The sequence below is a fragment of the Thunnus maccoyii genome, chromosome 17 (assembly GCF_910596095.1).
Source record: "Thunnus maccoyii chromosome 17, fThuMac1.1, whole genome shotgun sequence".
Lineage (NCBI taxonomy): Eukaryota > Metazoa > Chordata > Actinopteri > Scombriformes > Scombridae > Thunnus > Thunnus maccoyii.
This window is the reverse complement of record NC_056549.1, coordinates 22,259,885-22,281,947: the sequence shown is the minus strand read 5'-3', so window position 1 is coordinate 22,281,947 and position 22,063 is coordinate 22,259,885. Positions and strand designations below refer to the sequence as shown.

General features: G+C 38.8%; 1 protein-coding gene across 4 annotated transcripts in view; it reads left to right on the top strand.

Annotated features, from left to right (window-relative positions):
• Positions 1-8,725: 8,725 nt before the first annotated feature.
• The window catches only part of rgs6 (regulator of G protein signaling 6), an 89,377-nt gene continuing 76,039 nt past the window's right edge, over positions 8,726-22,063 (top strand). The window contains exons 1-3 of one of the 4 annotated variants that reach the window (XM_042389967.1): positions 8,726-8,945; positions 9,567-9,642; positions 16,277-16,607. In XM_042389967.1, the coding sequence (XP_042245901.1) occupies positions 16,383-16,607 (225 nt within the window). In that variant the 5' untranslated portion in view covers positions 8,726-8,945; positions 9,567-9,642; positions 16,277-16,382. Of the gene's footprint in view, positions 8,946-9,566; positions 9,643-14,603; positions 14,804-16,273; positions 16,608-22,063 lie in introns of those variants that run through there. The other 3 variants (XM_042389966.1, XM_042389968.1, XM_042389965.1) reach the window with 3 other exon arrangements.

Below are 22,063 nucleotides of genomic sequence, written 5' to 3'. Positions count from 1 at the left end.
CAGCAAATTGCCACTACAGCACTACTGTTTAAATAAGTTAAACTAGGTTTTGGGTTTCAGCATGATTTCTGGAGCAATAATGATGTAGAAATAAAAGCACAGTAGGCACAAAAGGCAGTTGATTTGAATGCCATATGTGTGTATTTAATTTAAAAATGCAAGAGCGAAGTTTGTATTACCATCCTTGGACCAGGATGCCTGGAATCCATCACTGCAAAAAATCCCCTTCTACAAACAAGTAAAATATTTTAGTTTGACAAGATGCAGTTGAAAGCTTCAGGAAAAGCAACTAAGTGGACCTTGACTTCTCCGGAGATTTGTTTAAAGGGAACCTATGATGCTGCTCATTATTTTCAGTCATATATATAACGTTACAATGTCAGATGATCATATTAAACATGGTCAAAGTGTCAAATAATGAGGTAAACATATGTAGAAGTAATCCCTTTGAGCAAAAAACACTGGTTTCAGACAGCCCTGAACGCTTGGTTTACAACATTTGTTTCTACTGTCAGCGTGAGCCAATATCGGCTTGTGACGGGTTACTTTATATGGTCATTTGCTCCACACACAGCGCACAAGTTCACTGCTCCATTCTGCTAACATTATGGCATTTTTCTATGGTTTTGGGGGTAGTCACACCGAGCCATGACTGGAGTTGAGCTGGCATGCTGTGAGTGTTTTTCCATTACACAGCACGGCAAAGTAAAATAAGTAGTTTACCTGTTGGAGGTGTGCTGGTTGTCTGCAGCTCTTCATCAAACATCATCATCATCTGTTACTGCTCGTACTCTTCCTCCCTGCATTATTTCTAACTGATCCGCTGGACAAAGAGCTCCAAATTTCTCGTGTCGACTGGTTTTTATAGCCGCTAACGAAGATCTGCTAATTTGGTGAGGAACACGTTTCATTTCCTGTTAATTCTTCACAATAAAAGATTCCCTGTATTTAGTCATTTAAAAGTTTTTAATATGCCCATCTGCAGACTTCCTGAAAGCTGGCCAATCAGAACAGAGTGGGCTCATCGGGAGGGGGGCCTTAAAGAGACAGGAGCCAAGACTGCCTGTTAGAGACAGAGGCTGAACTGAGGGGCTGCATAAAGGGCCAATATAAGATTAATAAGGAGTTTTTTTTGAGCTGTGAATCATGCAAAGCTACTCCAGTGCAGTCCCAGAATAAAAATATAGAGCTAGAAATGAGAATAATAAGTCCCCTTTAACTTTAACATTCAAGAATAATATTGTGTATTCTTGACAAATGTGCTTTGTATAAACCAAAAATTCTGCCAGTGAGGTAAGCAAAAATGACTTCATGAGATTTCTTTAAACTTGCAGAAAAATCAGGCCAGTATTTATTAATTTTATTCAAGAACAAAAACATTTACATAAAGCAATACTATACCAAAATAAAGCACTGACAGTTTGGAGTATAAACACGAAAACTTTAAGACAGGTTAAAGCAAAAAAAAAAAAAAAAAAGGAAACACTGTCTTATTATAATACCAGTAAAGACACTTGATATCAGCGATCAAACTCCAGACAAGATTATTTATCTTGAAAAAGAAAAATATGATTTAATCATCTGAAAATAAGATAGTATGACTTTCTTGGATTTCTCTTTTTATAGTAAGAAAAGCAACATCACTTCTTAATTATGGTGGAAAAAAACAATTGCCTTTCTCTTTGCTGGTACCAAAAACAATAACGACCTTTGTTTTTTGTCACGCAAGTGAAAAATAAAGGGTTAAGGAGGTATGGTATACATCCTGCCATGTTGACACATTAACCAGGAATTTACTTCTAAGTCATGACCAAAAAGAAATCCAACCAGAAAGGTTCCCTCCAATCCAAGCTGACGTAATTATTATCACCTCATTGATAAGGAAGTCTTGTCCAAAGGCTTTTTGATATTGCCAACAGCTGCAGGGGTTTTAGCCTTTAGAGAGAAAATGTACTTTACTTCTGTGAGGTATCAATAAATTCCTGCACAGATTTCCAGGGATGAAATGCTTTTACTGTCCAATTGAAGTGAGGCTTTTTGTTGGTTTAGTGCATCACTGGTACAAAAATAAGCATCTGACTAATTAGTGTAGAAAACAAGTAGTGCAGGTTAAAGAACTAGAAACAGACGTGTGTTAGTTTGTCACCTCTCCAGCTGTGGATTGACCTGTAGGCTACTTGTTTCAGTCTGTCCACCTGCATCAATGTTTGGGGCAGTTTGAGGCCAGTGCAGCAATCACTGCAGTGTCAGTACAGAAGAGGAGAGGTGTAATGCGGAGGAGGCCACTGATTAGTCATCTTTGGTACAGGTGGAAAATGTGGGGGCTGAATCATCTGGGCTTCCTTTCAAGGATTTGCTATACAAGAACTAAATTGAAGTCTGATCACTGAGAGCTGAAGCCTGCTGTGTTATTGTAGCTTTAAGTGTGTAAAGAACTAAATGTTCATTTTAAATTAGACCATCACTCAGTTTCTGCAAGATTCAGGGGGATCCAGTTAGCAAAAAAGCTTCTTAAGTTACCTCCACCTGGGAGCTACCCAGTGCAGCCAGTGGTGTACTGTTAGCCACTAAGAGATCCCACTGGAGGGATCTGGTGATGAGAAATCTTACTCAGTGTCAATTTAAAGGGAGAAAAGAGAATTTATCTTTTGTATGTCAGCTTTTCTCAGACTTATGTACTATATTCATAAACACAACACAGACTTTCTGTATTGGTTGGTTCAGATTATACAGTACACCCACAGTCTGACTATGATGGTGAAAAATATTTAGTGGATCTTCATGTTCACCAAAATGTCATAAAAAAGCAGAAGTTTAGATGTAATTATGTTGTTGATTTCACCTACAGTACAACAGCTTGTCTGTTTTCTAGCTGCTGTTTGAAGGTTGAATGTGGTGATATTCTATTTTTCTTATTGTCCACAAATCCCATGAAAAGACCAACATCATCAATGAATTGATCTTTCTATTATTTTCTTTGTAGCTAAAGCCTGATATTTGTTATTCATCTGTGTCATAGACCTCCATTGTTGTTCAAAAAAACTATTAAAAACACATCAATGAGCCACATTGTTGCATTGGGAGACATGTTCTTTCATTACAATGAACACGACCACTGTTGATTTTGACTCAACACTTTCCTGCTGCTGTAAATACACAAATAATAACACACAAATCAGTGGCTGAAAATAGTCCCAAACAAAAGCACTTTTTACTCCTGTTGGAGTGATACTTGCTGAAAACTACAGTGCACAGCTGTTTTTTAAGGAAATATTTACTGTAGTTTTGTTTTTTTAAATAAAAGTATTGGTTCACTGTTTTAAAGGTTTATATCTTAATTAGGAATTAAATAATTTGGAAGGAATAGAGTTTGGGTTGAGAACCATATGCAGGATAGAGAAGTCAGAAAGCATTAAGAGAGATTTATTTAATGTGTGTTCTCAAAAGACTCATCTAACCTATCATATTGAACAAATCAATTAAATCTGGTCTGACTGCTAAAATCTTATCAGGACTTTGGCACCCTCAACTGGCAGTATCAACCTTCAATCTGACCTGGAGACACTGAGATGCTGAAAGCAACATGGAGTCTCATTTTTCCACAAACAAAATAAGAGAATCATTTGAAAGATTCTTCTAAACTTTTGAAAACAATTACTTTATCTATCTCACCAAAACTCTATTCTCCAAAATAAGAGGGCATTCAACTTTCATTAAATTGTTGTTGCATCTCCATTTCATCACTGTGTGACGGGCGGACTAAAAATCAAACGTCTCTTTTTACCAGCATCGTGTGGCCATCTCTTGACTGTTTCTTTCTCTGGTGTCATGTATAGACCCCTGATGCTTTTATCCCACACACTCCGCCAGCCCACACAACGCCTTCATGTCTCTGTACAGCTCTCAGCTATTATCAAGCACTTAAGAAGAGAGTCAGAGAAAGTAGAGGTGTTTTGTTCTTCAGAGATGGAACTTTGTTGTTTGCCGTCATTCGAGATGCTCGCGGTCCCTTCTTGCTTTTAAGGCTGTCTGACGATTGACACACTACCTGTCTGTCTGCGTCACTGTCTGTGATGGCTGTGGGTATTCAGCAGAGACTGTCCCAGTGACAAACACACATTTTTTGGCATCTCTGAGTTCTTATCAGATGTGAAGAATCATAAGAACTAGTCCACCAACTGTGATTAACAAACTCAAAACAGGAATCATTCCAAATGCTCTCAGTAAACGGACACATGGTAGCTTTACTTTACTAACTTGGTAGGAACAGAAGTGAAGTGAAGGATAAAACCATCCAAGTAAAAGACGGGGGTGGTGGGGGGGGGACCCAGGGCTAGATCCAGAACTATTGCACACCGGAAAGGATTATATATCCCATCTGGCCTGGGAGTGCCTTGGGATCCCAGAGGAGGAGCTGCAGGGAGCAACCAGGGAGAAGAGCGTCTGGGTTACTTTGCTTGCCTGCTACTACAGACCTAGATTAGTGACAGAAAATGGATGGGTGAATTCAGAATATTTGTTTTCATATTAAATGTTTTCAGGCTCTGGCAGCTGCTTTGTGAGCTCAGAGTCAAGACTGTGTCAAACTTGTGCAGATTTATTCAGAAGCATCACAGGAGCAGAGCCACACTGCTGAACTCATGTTTGTGTTACTGCTGTAATCGAGACTCGCTTCAGCGGAGACGATGCACTATTTTGAATTGTGTCACCACCGCATACCTCATACATACAGATGATTTATAAATTTTTCTGTCAGATTTTTACATCTTCCTCCTCTTAGAACTTGGGGGAATTCAGGTTACAGTTGGGAGTATGTAATTCCTATTTTTCATTCATTCATCATATTACTAAATGTCAAAGAATGAATCAAGCAAAGAATCTGACAGCTTTGCAGTTGCACTTATGAAAACCAAACCTGAACGGGGTTTTACAGCAGGAATGATATACTTCCAGCCTTACAACTGGGTCAAATGAAGAGAAAATATGCTTATAAGTTAAACAAAGATCAATATAGAAGCTTTATTTTCTAGCTGGTGCTTAAACAATGTGCTTCCTGTGAGGCCTTTATTGAACCTATGGCATATTTATTCACTCCGAAGTCATAGTAGCTTCTCATCCTGATCAAAAATGAGGTAAAAATACAGTAAAACACCCATTGGCTCCCAGACTTGTGGCCCCAATGGGGTGAAGTCTGCAGTAGGACACACTTGCCCTTCAAGCCCCTGAAGACTGGGCTTCAAGTCTGAAGTGTTTCTCAATAACATTAAAAATTCATGACTAAATAAGTAACAATCAATGTTACTCAAAAATGTGTTTTGGTTATTTTTACTTGACTTGATGTTGGAGCTTCACTGTGCAGAATGATGTACGTGCAGAGTTTGACACTAGAAGGCTGTTTTCACTTTCATCTGCTGAAAGTGGAAAGTTTCTCTGTGTTCACCTTAAAGTTAAAAAGTTTAAGGCGTGTGTGTTCGAGCATGATTTGTGACATCACAACTAGTTTAAAAGCAAGTCTTGGTCCAATAGGCCACTCACACAACTTACACAACTGTCATCAGATGCTGATTCTAAGGTTGCTAAATCCTAATTGGTGCGCCAAAGTACTGTATGTGACATCACCTTTTACCAACTTAGCCCTGCTGACTACAAACCAATTAGAAAACCACAAAGAAAAAGACAATTACAGAAACATCTAATGTGAAACTGCAAAAACTGGTCTTACTTTGGCAGAAAATAGTGTGTTCATGCAGTACCCTATTACACTGATAGAGAAAATCATTTTTAGGGGCTTTAACTGTGCTAGCCTAGCACAGAACAACAAACCATGACCCACCCACACCCCCAGCTGTCTTGTGTCTTTACTCTATAAGATTATACGATTTTAAGATCAAGTTTACACACTAAAAATCACTGAGTTAGAATTTAACCTGGTTTTAGTGTTATTTTCTTATTTTACTGTTGAGTTATTTAGCCAAACTAAGACTTGTAATAATCTATTCTACTCTTTTTTAATCTACGTGTCATGTTTTAGTCTACATGGGTTTGTTATTGATTGCTAATTACTTATGCGTATTTTGAATATCATGTGCACATCGTTTTGTACAAGAAACAATACATTTGTGACCGTTTTTTAGCTAAAGCTTGTTTGTGTGTAACACTGGGTCAAAATAACAGATTGCTACTGGTAAAGTTAACCCAATGTTGTATTGGTGCTATTTCAACCCAAACTGGGTAAAAGTTTATCCCAGTGATTTTTAGTGTGTAGATTAGAATTAGCTCCATTAGGGTCCTTGTAAGTATAGACATAAAGACATGGGTGTGTGTTCGTGTGTAAACGAGCACCAAATGTGGGGCAACCCCCGCCCAAACACTTAACAGCACACACACACACACACACACATACACTTCCCAGTGGGATCTTCTCTTCCTGTTTACTGTTAGTCAATAATTTAGTTGGTCCAGAGTGGAGGCTGTAGTTTCCATCTATGAGTAGATATGATGTGTGTGTTCGGGTGTGTGTGAATGTCAATCTGTCAGGCCAGAGTGGTCCATTAGTATCAATGTTGTTGTAAGTGCATGTATTGATTTGAACTTATTGACGTCCATTTTTTCCATTTGCACACTAAATTGCAGATAAAAGAAAAAAAAAAAGAGAAAGAGAAAAAAAAAAGAAACAAAGGCAAACCAGCTGGGTTTTGAAGCGTGCTGTCACTTCACTCTCTGTCCCAGTAATATTCTACTGAATTAGGGCAGCAAATATTTTTAGTCACCAGTGGTGAGAATATGCTGCCTGAAATCGCTGTAAACATGCTGGGTTGACATGTTTAATGTGAGATGTGGTTGCATGTACACACACACACACACACACAGTGAAGGAGCGTACAGTAACCCCTCCTGACTACAGTAAGCACCCAGTTTCCTCCCTCAGCCAATCATTGCATCAGATGCTTTGATGTGCCTCGGCCAAAAGTCTCCATCAGATGGAAGTTTATCTTCATGTGTTCAAGACAGAAATGAGGAGAGAAAGAGAGGAGAGAGGAGGATTTAAAGAGGAAGAAAGGACGAGTTGAGGAGTGAACATTTGCCATTCAATGAACATTATAAAGCTCATTTAAAGTGTCTTCTTCTACTCTTCTGGAATATACAAAACCACATGAAGCAGAGCAGGGTTGTTGTTGTACAGTACCAGTCTGTAAATCTATATTTTTAAATCCTGCTATCTCAGGATCATTCTTTAATTATTTCTGTTATCTCTCTTTTTATTGTGATATCAGGTTCATTTTGTTGTTTTCTCAACAAAACTATGTTTTCTTCAGCTAATTGAGAAATTAATTTATCATATCAGAAAAGGGATTTGGTATCCAATGAACATTTGATAATTAACTCATTGTCTAATGATAATGTGACAATTGATACTTTGTGCTCAGAGCTATCTTACCTTCATTAACAGTGGCAAGTTTTCAGGGTTTTTAAACCCTGAGTTTTGCCTCTCAGGCTACATAGTGGTTGGCTGACTCCTCTGATTGCTGGAGCTTGTGTAGCCTGATTAGAAGCTCTGCAGACACTACTGCTCCCTCCTTTGCATGTTTTTGAGTGAAAAATTATACTTTGATTTACAGTTCAAGTGACAATGTGTATTATTAATAAATAAATTACACTATAATTGAACAACAGTCAAAGCTAGAGCCACAAATGATCATGTTCCTGACACAATTAATGATTTTTGCTGATTAAAACTATATATCAGTAATAACTGTGACCCTGACAAAGGCTGACCACTAACAGGAAATAAATCCACTGACACCGACAGTGGTTTACCTCGGGGCTGCTAGACAAATCAGACACCCAGGGTTTAAAAATAAATCCTTATTCTCACCTTGAGTCGGATTACACCTAAATATCCAGAGGCAAGGACCAAAACATGATGTAATAATATGATTTTTGTCAACTTCATCCTTGTTTGCAAAAGACAGAGATAAGAAACAGATAGTTCAGTGTTGTGTGTGATGAGAAACACGTCACAATCACATTTGTGCAGAGGAGGACACGGTGACAGAGGTCATATAAAGAACACTTGAACACACTCAAACTGTTGGAGTGTCTTAATTGCATGAGCAGCAGGTTTATGATTGGACGTTTATCAGATTGATCAGCAGGAAGAAATCGAGTAAACAGGTCAGACTTGTGGTTTTAGGCAGCTCACAGACTGATTGTGACACATTAAGTAATCAAAGTTGTGCAGATTCTCAACCTTTATGGCTTGTGACCCCATAAAATAATATCTAATTGTGATCCCTCTCACAGTTTATAGCCTCAGTGTGGACATGACTTGTGATCAGATTAACTGAACGCTGAATTTCTTCCTTCTCGGATTGTTTCATTTGAAGAATTTTCAGTCTTGAAGAGATTATACTACCTGGTATTTCACAAAAAAAGCAAAAGGTAGATTGTCTTGTGGTCCCTCAGAATTATCCACGAGGTTGAAACCGCTGGAGTAGTGGATAACTTCGCTGACCAAAAATGTTTGACTACAATATAATTAAACATCTTTTAATTCACAACTTAGAGTACACCTTTATTACAGCAGAGATTTTGACTAGCAGGAAAAGAACAGGTGTAACTAATAACATTAATGATGACTCATTTAGGTGCCTGAAAGTGACATAACATTCAATGCAGCCATCGTTAATGTTAGTGATTACACCTGTGTTTGACAAGTCACAATGACTTCTGTGAAAAGCTTCTATTCAGCATGTACAACTCAGTAAATTTGACATAACTTTTATGTACTATTTCTGAATACAAAAAACTTCACATAAAGTACTGCAACTTTCAGAAAAGTACTTGTGTATATTTATTTAAAACATGTGAATTCTGGATTTACTAGTGACATACTGGTGACGCTCTTACTTCATCTGGATCACGCTGACAAGAGAGTCTATATGGTGTGTATAGTGTGTACAGTGTGAAGAACACTAGTGTGTGTATTTTTAATAGAATTCTGTGTGTGTGTGTGTTGGTCACTATTACAGACACTAACACTATTACGTTTTCTTTCCTGATTTGTCCTCCCACATGTTTTTATGTGAAAAACTTGTGAATTTTGAAGCAGAGAGTGACACACACACACAAACATGTTTTATTTCACTTAGGAGGAAATTGTATTGACTTACATTAATTCCCTGCAGATAACTCACTCTAACCATTAACCAACACTAACAAGCCTTAAACCAAGACTTCATCCAAAAATGTAATGCCTTATGTATGAAGACCAGTGGTGGAGTGTACTTGTACATTTACTCAAGTAATGTACTTAAATACAATTAGAGTAGATGCACACACACACACACACACACACACACACACACACACACACACACACACACACACAGTGTACTCACAAACCAGCAATGACTGTGTGTTAGTGGGAGAGAGAAGAGAGCAGCAGCTGCTTCTGATCCCACAGCCTCTCTCTCTTTCTCTCTCTCTCCCTTTCTCTCTCTCTCTCTCTCTCTCTCTCTCTCTCTCTCTCTCTCTCTCTCTCTCTCTCTCTCTCTCTCTCTCAGTGTGCAGCGCTCTGGTGGGTCGGTGAAGCCGCGTTTTGGCTTCGGAGCTCCCAGCGAGAGATAAGCCGGCGCTGAGGTAAGGAAAGAGGGAAGAAGGGATGATAGAGAGAATGATGAATAAATGACTGGAGACTATTTGAAGAAGACCTGGTAACAGAGATCATCCCTGTTGTGCTGTGCGCTTTAATGTACTCTTTATGTAGGTAATGTTAATCTACTCCTTAATGTATGTAATGTCAGTAGCTGCTGCGATGTTGATCTATGTGAGTTGTTACAGTTCTGTATATTCCGGAGGTGTGTGTGTGTGTGTGTGTGTGTGTTTGTGTGTGTGTGTGTGTGTGTGTGCTTGCGGGAAGAGGATGCTGTTAATCCCACCTGTGATTTAAGGCAGAGCGCACAGCTGGTTAGTTAAGTGACACTCGAAGGACACCAGTGTCTGCAGTGAATTTATGTGTGTGTACACTTGTACTATATTAGGGTGTTCACGAAAATGTAAATGTGTGTAAGTGTGTTAGTTAGAGACACACAGAGGTGAGGTGCGCACAGTTTATCTGTATAATATGTCCGCGCATTTGGGTGTTTGCATATAAAACGTGCATGCTACTGTTTGCAAGTGGACCAGTGAAAAGCGAATACAAGTGAATATGTGTGTGTGTGTGTGTGTGTGTGTGTGTGTGTGTGTGTGTGTGTGTGTGTGTGTGTGTGCGTGTGTGCGTGAGGGAGAGAGGGGGAGTCTAAATTAGGCTGCAGCGCTGCTGGCTCCGTGTGTTTGGGGAGTGTAGCGGTCCTCTGAGGATAGAGAGACCACAGACAGCTGTTGGAGAGAGAGAGACATCGTCTATGTCCCCATACAGATGTGTATCACCACCATCTGTCAAACTGAAACTCTGCAGCATCACTTCTAGGAGATTTTTAAGGGATAGTTTCACAATTTTTTTCAATTCTGTCCTAAAACAACAGCCAGGTGCCCAAATGAACACTGACATGTTTTTTTCTTGCTGTAATCATTCCTCCTGTACATACTGACCGTTAGAAGATCCCTTCATAATGCACTTACAATGCAAGTGATGGGGACAAAATCCACAGTCCTCCTTCTGTACAAAAATGTATTTGTAATGTAAATTTAAAAGTTTATTTGATGCTATTATGAGGCTTCAGTCGTCCAAATTTGTCAAGTTACAGTCTTTTTAGTGCCAGATTCCCTCTTTTTGTTGCAATCCTTCGACTGCAGATGAACAGGAAAACACTGTCTGTCCAGACACAAAGAGGGACATTTTTAACTAAAAAGACTGTAACTGTGAATGATATCCACTTTATTCGACTAGCTCAGACTGCTGAGGTCTCATTATCTTCAGATAAACTTTAAAATACATTTTCGCTCAAAACGAGGACAGTGGATTTTGTCCTCCACCACTTACATTGAACGTGCATTATAAAGGGATCTCTGAATGGTCGGTATGAACAGGAGGAAGACAGTGTGTTTTAAGACAGTGTGGTTTATTCTGACTGATTAAACTTATGTGGACAAATATATGTCTTCAGCCATAACCACACACTCTTGTGTGGTCTGTAACTGATGGTTTGAATCAGGCCCCTTAGTTCCAACTGTGAGATCTGAATACTACGGTATATACAACAATATTTCAGACAGTATTGTGCTTCTAACTTTGTGTCAACAGTTTGGGGACAGTCTGCTCCTGTTTCACATGGCAGTTCCCTTGTGCTTAAAGTGAGATCCATAAAGAAATGGTTTTCTGGTGTGGAAGAACTAAACTGGCCTGGACAGAGTCCTGATTTCAACTCTAACACCTCTGAGAACTCAATTGCTGACCCCAATCCAGGTCTTATTACCCAGCATCAGTGCTGGACCTCACTCAGTGGCTGAATGGGAGCAAATCCCTGCAGCCAGGATCTCTCTTTCAATTTATCTTTGATTTAATTTCCTCATTATTTGAATAAATGTGACCAATTAAACGTGTTAGGATTTCTTACCACAGCTAATATAATTTAAAGACGAACACCAATCACAGTTTTGCAGCCCCGGTTTGGTTGTTTCTTTATCATTACGCCTCCCTGTGCATAAAGATGGCTGGCTGCTGGTTTGATGGTGTCCTGTATTTTATAACACAGTGTAAAACATCCAGACATCCAGTTTCGCCTGCAGTGTAGAGGAAGGGTGATGAAGAAAACTCAGGGTGTGTGTTGTACTGTGAAGGGTCCAGGGGGAAAATGGCAGAGTCTTAAGAAACAGCAGGAAGTCTCACTCTGCATCTACTTCCTCCAGTCACCTGCTGTGAAGAGAAAAATGAAGGTTGCTCCAAAAACGTTCAGCTCTAAGTGTAATCAGAGGTGAATTTAAAAGAATAATCTGAGTTGGGCTGAAACTAAAGATGATTTTCATTATCAATTTATCTGCTGATTATTTTCTTGATCAGGTGATTAATAGCTTGGTACATCCATTATAATTTGCCAGAGAAATCCGTATAATGTTTGTTTTGTCTGATTGACTAAAATCCAAAGATATTCATTTTATTATTATGGAAGGGTAAGAAAACCAATTAATTTTTGGTATTTTTGCTTAAAAATGACCAAAACAATTAATTGAAGAATCGTTTCAGCTCTGAATGTCAGACTTTCTTAAAAACAACGTCATTGTTTTCTTTTAATGGGAAAAGAGAAAAGAAAGAGTGCCATCCACAGAAACAACACAGAGATTAATGTTTAGCACTAAAGATAAAGAAAGAAAAGATAAAAATTGATTTTACAGATGACCATTTAAAGCCAACATCTTAACATGTTGAAATAGGTAGAATTCATAGCCTAAAACATTTTATGGTAAACCATTTTTGTCATAATCATAAACCATTTAAGATGGCAGGGTGAAAACTGAAGTGATGCCAGTAAAAAGCACACTCAAAGTCAGGGTTTCGAGGGATTTTTATATTAAGGGACACTAAAGATCAGAGAAATCAAAGACTTACTTCACATGTATGAGGACATTTTTCTCTGAATTCTGTGCTCAGTCACTGCTGTTTAGGAGATAAATGTAGTAAATCACATTTTTACATACGACAAACTCTTTGGATGTGTTGTCTTGAATCATTGGTTGTCCCGTTCATTTGTACCGCCCTATTCAAGATCCAGTGCAACAGAAAACTTATGGCATCTTTATCCACCCTCCATCATCATATTCATCTATTTTAAAAAGATAGATGACATAATGAATCAAATGTGTCTGTAATTTGCTCTCATAGTGATCACACCCAACACCAGAATTTCTTTAAAGCAATTAGGGCGACTGCAGCGTCTCTAACGGAGAGGGTGAGATGTTCTTCTGAAACACTAAATCACCATGTGATCTACACCGCTAAGATGAGCGTATTCAACCCGAACATTTCATTTATATGCTAAAATCAAGAATCAGAGCACATGTTGGAGGTATTGATCCCAGGCCAGCAGGGCTACATGAGATGGAGCTTTGAGGCTGTGAACTCGAACATTACTGGAAATCAAATCAGGTGTTTCCATTTGCGGTGAGCTGCAGATTTTGAATACCTGTTAAACAGATGGCACGCCTGTAATGAGGACAGCAGGTTGAGAGCCATTGATTCTGAAGTGCATTCGGTTCCATTTGGATGTTCAAACACACGCTTCATGTTCTTTTCTCCACACACGAGCAGCTTTGTAGATTTGTATGTTCTCTCACAAACTCAGTAACGCACAAACAGCTGGATGATGTGACAGTATCGATCTAAAGAGCCAGTTGACATGGAGCTAAATGCCTGCGCTGATATCAAAGATGCACACACACACACACACACACACACACACACACACACATACACACAATCTGGATCAACAATCTCCACTGAAGTGATGCTCCACTTCTCAGACTTCACAGCCAACCAGCATCAGAAGTTGTTACAGAAAACTGGAGTGCAGTGTATTTGCAGCCATCCAGAAGTCCAATATTGATTTTTTTTTATCATGTACACTAACTGTAAACTCAATCAATAACACAGTGTCATATGGAATAACTGTGATAAGGTATGTGGGAGAGATACCTATGCAGCTTAAAGGGATAGTTTTAGAAATATGCTTATTCACTTTCTTTACAGGATAAGAAACCTCTAAAACCCACAAATTTGTTTGTTCTTCATTTCTGTTTGTGTATGTATTAAACAAACAAGATACTATATGTTACCACGTTAGCTGTTTCTCCTGCTTTCAATGCTAAGTTAAACTGCCTCAGGCAAAGTGAAACAATAATTGAGACCGGTATCAATCTTCTCATCTCGGTATTTCCCAAAAGACTCTTGACACCCACAGAAGCCTTATTTTACTGTGCGGCAGTTACTTGTCATTTCCAGTGATGTGATTAATTATAACTGTTAGTGAATATTCAATACTAAAGCACAATATCAACTGGTACAATAACATGGGTTTTGCTTTATTACTGTATCTTGTGGCCTCGTTTTGAATACGACACTTTTGTCCATATCCAGCCCTGAGATTTCAGCTAATATTTTGCTTACATGGTGCACTTTCCTAAATTAATTTCAGTATTCAGTCAGATTGCCACACAACAAACCCGGAGCCAGACACAACATCCACACAGTAAAAGGGGCTAAACAGCTCTCTTTCTCCCCGGAGCACCCCGGCAGATTAATCCAACTGATAGAGAATTTAACTGGATAGAAACATTCGGCTACTTACATCCTTTTGGCTTAAATGTGAATTTTAATATATTTTGATATATATAATTGGAGTACACTGGAGCTGAAGGTATTGCAGTTCACACTAACTTTCTTAATTAATGTTTCCTTCCCTTTAATTACTCTTAATATGTATTTCCATCATTTGTATTCCCTGATTGCCTCTCGTATTGTTTTATCCTCCTTGTTTATGATATGTTGTATTTGTGGAGCATTTATGCATTTGAACTACGATTGTGAACCGCATTACCCATGTGCACTTGCATGACAAGGCACAGGTGTGCTCTATTTGATGTCGTTGTAAGCGTTTGGGTTCCTTTTGTCAAACATTTGCCCTGATGACAGTTCAGGCTTTATCTTTAAATGTTTGCATTTGGCCCAAGAGTGCAGAACTTTCTTATCTTTTTTTTTTTTTTGGCTTTCTTGCATCTTTACATTTTGTTGTGAACGTAGAGATTTTCCCAGAGGTTTTCATTTTACTTCAACATGCCTGGAAACAAAAAGCAGGATCCATTTCACAGGGTAGGGTGGAGGACATTATTGGCATTTTGATGACAAACCACAAAAATGCTTTAATTTTCAAAGATTTGCTGAGATCTGATGTTTGCCAGAAAACTTGAATCTTTGTTAGGTTATCAGTGTCCCAGTTTTTTGCACAAATAGAGGTTGAAGTCAATGATAAATCATTTAAAGTAGAATTATATTGTGTAAATGGAGATGCCATTGATTTTGGACACAATGCAGTCATATGCCATTAATTTCTATTGATTTCAGATAAAAGCATGCAAAATATCTGATTCCAGTAGGTTGCATATTGTAGGAAGCATTGATTAATCTGCAGGAGAAGCTTGGATACTACAATACTGATACAGAATGCAATTGTTTAGTCGGATGTAGATCTTTTTAGTTCACCTCCTCTTTTTCTCTTTCCAAGTCCTGTGTTTTCTGTTTTACTCCTCCTCCTTCCTGCATTCTGTCTTTTCTTTGTCCTGAATGTTTCTCTTCTCTTTACTTTTCTCGCCTGTTGTTTCCCCTCTGCTTTGCTCCTCCTCTCTCACCTTGTCTCAGCTCATCTCAGCTCATCTGTCCTCAGACGGCAATATTTTGACAGCTGTCAGACCATCAGAAAAGAGCTCACAGGCCTGAGCTACGTGATGTGTATGTGTGTACAGGATGGGGTCATATATTGTATTCACTGTGAATGGATGTTCCTAAATGAAGCTTTAGATTTGCATGCTTTCTTAGACAGAAATGAATGCACTCTATTTTTGGTTGCCTCGTGCATTTTTCTTTACTAGAGAGCCTGTTTCATTATGTGAGTTGCTGAGTTTTGTTTATTTGCTAAAACCAACCACGTGACATACAAAAAAACAATGAACCCGATGAGCCCAAAATAGCTTATTGATTTCCTCTGCAACAAAACAAATTTCACAGTGTTACAGCATATATTTAAAAAAAGAAAAAAAAATAGCAAAAAGAGATTCAAGTCTTTTTCAAATATGCCCTGTGCAACTTTGAGAAAGATATAATCATAATCAAATGAAGAAAAGAGTTTAATGAATTAAGATGCATATCATAACTTGCAAAAAAGTTGAGTAAAGAAGCGTGTTTCCTCTTTGCAAAACAAATGTTTACAAGTCATGACATCACTATTTGTATTGGCAAATAAACTTGAGTTACTGTGAGTTGTAACAACACACCTTTAAATTCTTAAAAGTTATGACAATGAAGAAAGACGCTCCAGGGTCAAAAAAGAGAAAAGCTTAGAAGTGATGTCTTTGACTCTCCTGTACCTTCAATCTCATTTGACAGCGGATGTGGAGGAATTGCAGAATAGAAAGAAAAACGGAACACTAGGAGAATTTATGATGCTTTAATCTCATTCATCCTGTGCCTGCTGACAGAGGACAAGAAAAAAAGACAGAGAAATGGGAGACTGGAGCCCAGCGGTGACTTGTGCTGTCTAATTCATCAATTTCTCTCTCCCTACAGCAGCTTGTCGACACTGAAGTGAGAGCACTTCCCACATTAAGTGGGAAGAAGAGAAAGTCTGACGCTGATAAAGAAGAGAGGATAACTTCAGGAGAGGAAGACTGTAGTGATGGCCGAGGCACCTCAGCAGCAGGAGCAGCAGCAGCAGCAGCAGCAGCAGCAGCAAGAGGAAGAGCAGCCACCGACTGCTGTGGGTGCAACGGAACCCGATGAAGTGTCTGATGAACCGAAGGAGGATGTCCAGACAACCCCGACCCGACCTCTGCTGTCCATGAGGTCCATGAGCAGTGTGGACCCGGACGATGACTCGCCCAACATGATTGTCTACAGAAAGGTGAGAGCAAAGACAAACTCCAGTTTCTTCATCTGTTTAAAAGTCTTTTTAGTGATGAATTTGTTGTCAATGTTTGTGATCTTGTGGTGCTGCTAGGAGGTTAGAGGTAGTTTGCTGTCTCTAGGGTCACTGTAATGACATCCCTTGTCACTTCACTTTATTTTTAACAGAAACAAGCAGTGGTTGCTGAAGTTGGATATACTTTTTTTTTACTTTTGAAGAGGAACTTCCTCGGTTGCTGTTATTGGTGCAGGGAGAAGCTTTGAATCTCCACTGGCAGTTAAACAGTGCAAAGACCTTTTCTAGGACTTTATGTAGAAAATCTACCACACAAAACTACAAATAGTTTAGTCAGTCAGACATAGCCAGAATTGTACCACAGTGGCCGGTTATAAGATAGACTGTGTTTTAATCACGCTGCATGAAGCTTTTTAACATGAATGATTTATTACCACATACATTTTAAGACAACTGATTTTCTTTTGTACTTCTTGGGGGCAGCAGGAACATGCTGCAAACACAATGTTGACATATTATCACCTTAAAGTGTGATTACACATTCAGCAGATATGGAGAAACATTAGCATGCATTTGGAGTCATGTCTCTAGCAACCTGATGAATGTAAATCCAATATTCACTCTCTAACTAGCTCTGTTTTGTTCTCCACCTATACTCCCGAGGGAAATATGTGGCTTTTTAGTTTCTAAATGCTCCACTCAGTTCACTCGTTGGTTGCTGACTTTGTGTGTTTGCTGTTTGGTGCTGGGCAGGTGGCCTTCAGTTGGTTTATTAGAGCTTTTTCACTGCAAACAGCTGCCTGCTGCAGTTGAAAATGATGATGATGAGAGTAGGAAGTGTGAACCGAAACAGTTAAGTGGTGGAAACTCATTGTTTTGGATGAGCTGACTATAAAGCTCCATAGAGCTGAGTTGAACTGCAGAGTCAGGTGGTAATTTTCTCCTTTCACATACATGTGGGGACTATGATGTCGAATTATAATCAAATTGGATAAGAGAATTATTCATCTATCAGTATATAGTAGCCTATATTAGAGTTATGTATTATAGTAACTCTACTTCATACAGTTTATCTTGATAATATAAGAGTACAGTTTTAAGCTTTTGGTTTTCCTTTTAAAGCCATCATCAGAAGCAGGTAGAGGTAGAAACAACAGCCAACAACATAAATCCTTTTTGATGGTTTTAAAGTAAAACCAAAAGCTTGAAGAAACTGCTGCCATGCCTCTGTCCTTACGTGGAGTAACTTTAATCTTATATCTGCTAAATATCAGTGGATCTTCGGGGTATCTTGATAAATTATGCCAAATTTGAAAACGATATTTTCCATTGTTAGTTGCTGGATCAGATGTGGCTGGAAATCTGCCGGATTGCCTTTTGGGACAAAACGGGAAGGAGCCACACTGTTGTTCTGTTGTTCAAACTGAGCTATGATGATGGATGGAGCGAAAGAGGGATTGTAAAGCAAAACGTCCAATATGTTTCTCTCGGTCAGTAAAGACAAACATGCTTAATTTTAGGAGATTTGAGTGTAATGTGAGCCAAATTATGAAAGATGGAACAATAGCAAAACTACATGAAGCATCTCTGGTCTCATGTAGACAAAAGGTCCGGTTCATTGAAGGAATAAAAACCTGCAGGACACCGATCCTTCAGGACCAAATCTCTGACATCTTTCTTTTCATGTCACAATTAATTGGGCAATGATAAATTAGATTTTAAAAATGTTACACAGAGGGTTCCTGCTCCTTTTTTGGTAAGCATCCATCCTGCTGAGAGGCTTCTGTTTTGTTGCAGGTCCTGACCTCTGACCTCATTGTATAAAGAACAAAAGAAAGAAAATAGGCTGTTTGACGTGTGGAAATCAATGTACAGTAGTCTCTATCTATATATATAATCTAGAACTGCATAAAAGACAAGGACAAGAAATGAATCTATTCCAAAGGCAGTCTTCCTTCTCTTAAAATGATGAAGGCATGAGAATGAACGCAGGGAAGTGTGAATGTAGACATCATCCCCCCGCAGTGTTTTTTATCATGATAGATGAACTGTGAAGGAGACCAGGTTTGCTTGGTGCCCTGATGCTCTGCGAGTCTGGAAGCAGCAGGGAGGAGAGCGGTGATATTCCTGTCAGTAAGAGGAGACAACAGGCCAAGAAAACAGTCTCTGTGTCGGTATTACTAACCAGCAGGCAGCAAGTGCACACGTTTACTTATTTTTAATGAGTGCAAAAACACACAGAGACAGAGATGGAAAGTGAAGGACATAAAGTTAATACATATTTTGAACAATTTGAAAGTAATTTCCATGCACCAGTCAGAAGGGTAGCATGTCTACAGAGACTATAGAAAGAATCTGGCTGAAATTATTTGTTTACTTCTCTCTATCACTACGCTCTGTGATTTGGGAACTGCAATTCATGCAAACTAAAAACTTCTCAGTGTATATATGTATTTATATAGACATACATACACACACAGAGGACATTATTGATTAATTCATATCTTACAGCATGTTGTCAGACTTAAAGTGAATTTTTGTGAGCCCACAGCTGAGAAAATACTAAGACAATGCCGCTTGTTGGCACAATATTCAAGGACAGTGCAGCCTTAGAGCATCCTGGTGGGATTTGTGTTTCTCACTAAAACTAAGTCGCTCTCATGTTGAAGTAAGTTTCAACTGGACTTATTAGTTCTTGTTGGACTCTGTGACTTTGTCTGTCGCTCAGAGTGTGTTCTGAAAATCTTTTGTCAGCGATGTCTGGAGAAAGATGAACCCAAATCCCTGTAATATAGGTTGGATCGATGATGTTTTGCTGTTTTGAAAGGCTTTCTCAGATTACATTATTGTGGGGGATAGTACTGATTTATATGCCTGTGAAGCAGCCACACCCAGTAGTATCAGAGCTAAAAGTAAACTGAAAGAAACAACCAGAACCAGCAGTAAGAAGTGAACTGTTGACTACAGAGTATGTTTGTGTGACCTAAAACTGTTTATATACGCTCAGCAGATCTTATTGGCAGATTATAAATGCTATATGTGGCTGGTGCGTCCCCCTAACTTGATCAAATTACAGTAGATGTAATAAAGAGAATAGTCACTATTTTGGCTGTTTTATTTTTCATGCAAGCAATCATCACATTGAGAGTTCTTGTAGGATAAAAAAAAAGTTCTTCATGTTGTAAATGTTGTGCAACTTGTCCTCACAATCTGATCTAACCTTAAGCACTAAACTACATGCCTACCTTCAACCCTCAAACCTCTAATCTTAATACCACAACCCTGTGTTAACCCTGAAACAGCCTTTTGAGGAAGAGCGAATGTCGTTCCAAAAACACTCCAACTCTCAAGACCTAAATCTCAAAAAGGGTAACCATAACTTGTGGGAGAAGTGCATGTATGGAAAAATAATGTTGTTACACCCTCTAGTTTTAAAATGCAACATCATTAGAAACAGCACTACACTTACACTACAGATCTAGTGAAAACTGAGAGAGCAAACAACAAAACACTCAATATGACCTATAATAAGTGGAAACTTGTTACAGTTGTGTATGTAATTTTAGTTAATTCTTTTTATTGATATAGCCTGAGTCTGAACTCTGTTTATTGATTTCTGTGTCTGACATACACATTCATTGACATTTGTTCTCTACAGTTTTGTTCACTGGATGGACAAATCATGTTATTGTGGTGCAGGAGCCTGAAGAATTAACTTGGCTCTGAATGGACAATTATCTATAATTTTAGGTGCAAAAGGGGGAAATTTAGATATACTTATAACTGGCACAAAATACGCAACTGTTGATCTCTGAATAGATTGTTAAAAAATCTGTCCTTTGAAGATCTGTATCTGTTGAAAGAGGCTAGAGGTTCAGCAGGAATTGTAAGATGCCATCAGCTGCTGTCAGTTTTGATAAATGATAGCCTGGTGCAGGTTGTAGATGGGGGGCTTAGAGAGGGGAAGAAGAAAGAGATAGAAAAAAGAGAAAACTAGGTAGAGGGAGACTGAAAAAAATGGAGGGAGAGAAAAGGAGAAACATGGAGACAGTATAAGGAATCACAGGAGAGAGAAAGGTGAAGAAAGAGAAACTATTAATCTGTACAGTTGGAGTGTGACTGAGTGGCAGATGGATGTTACCACACCCAGTGATCTCAGTGTGGCTGTGAACACACGGCTACTGCACAGTAAAGGCTCCTGGAGCTTCGTTACACATATGGGAATTATGTAGAATGACAGCTGTACATGTATTAATTACCACCTGCCAACTGTAGTGAAATGCTTTTTGAGTTTATATGATATAAACTAAAGCTATTATGTAACTTGTAATATACACAACAGCATAAACTAAATGTAGCTGTGATCCAGTGGGATTCAGGTTATACATCTACAGTCTGTGTTTCATAATAGAGACATATTTTAGTGGTTATTCTTACTTATTAAAGACAAACACCCTTAATCACACTCACTATCTTTCACACCACACACACACACACAGCACCTGACTACCTTCACTGTGGCGTGTGTTTGTGTGTATGTGTGAGTGGGTGTTGTGATGACCAGCAGATTGTTGCGATGCAATCAAGCTGTGGTAGCCCACTGAGAGCTGTCGTAGCCCACTGAGAGCTGTCTGGAGAACGCTTCCGCATAGAACCGAACAACAGCAATGCAGCCAAATGAAAATGAAGTACAGAAAACAGAAAATGAACACTCGGTAGCTTTTAAAATGTCGCAGAAAAAAATGGGATTTTGGTGCATTTCCATTAGTGTGATTGAACAGACCTTTTAAAATGGTAAAATGAAAAATGTTTATCGTCCATGTTGTCATCGCTCTTTACTGGCAGCTAATGTCGGCCATATTTGAAAGTGGAGATAATGCATTTACTATTGTGTACCAGCTAATGATTATACATCATACAGAGCCTTTTATATAAAGAACAGAGCGAATGCATCCTTCAATTTGATGTTACTTCCTCAAGAAATGCTTGTGAAATGATAAGAATGTTCTAACGTCCATACAGCCTTTCTGCTTTAAAACAACGATTGGTCATCTGCTGAGCTACTGATTCACAACATTTGCTATTACATGAAAGGTTGTGTTTTTATGAAATATGTATGCCCTGGACTGCGTTCCCATTAATCTTGCCGGATAATGTCATCAATCATCCACAAGCACAAGTGCGGAGGGAAATGCAAATCGTGCTCCCGATTCACCGTTTACAAAGCTTTGGCACGCAAAGTGTCGAGCTCTACTTGTAATTAATGTCAAGTTCGAGTTTTGAGTTACTTATTTTTTTTAAGAGGCGAAATATAAGAGCTGATACTGGGTCAGTGCTTAAAGAGTAATTAGGATGAGAAGTGATGCTTCTCGCCTACAGGGAGCCATTCATAAAAATGGCATATGACTCTTTTCCCTTTCTCTAACCTTCCCCCATCC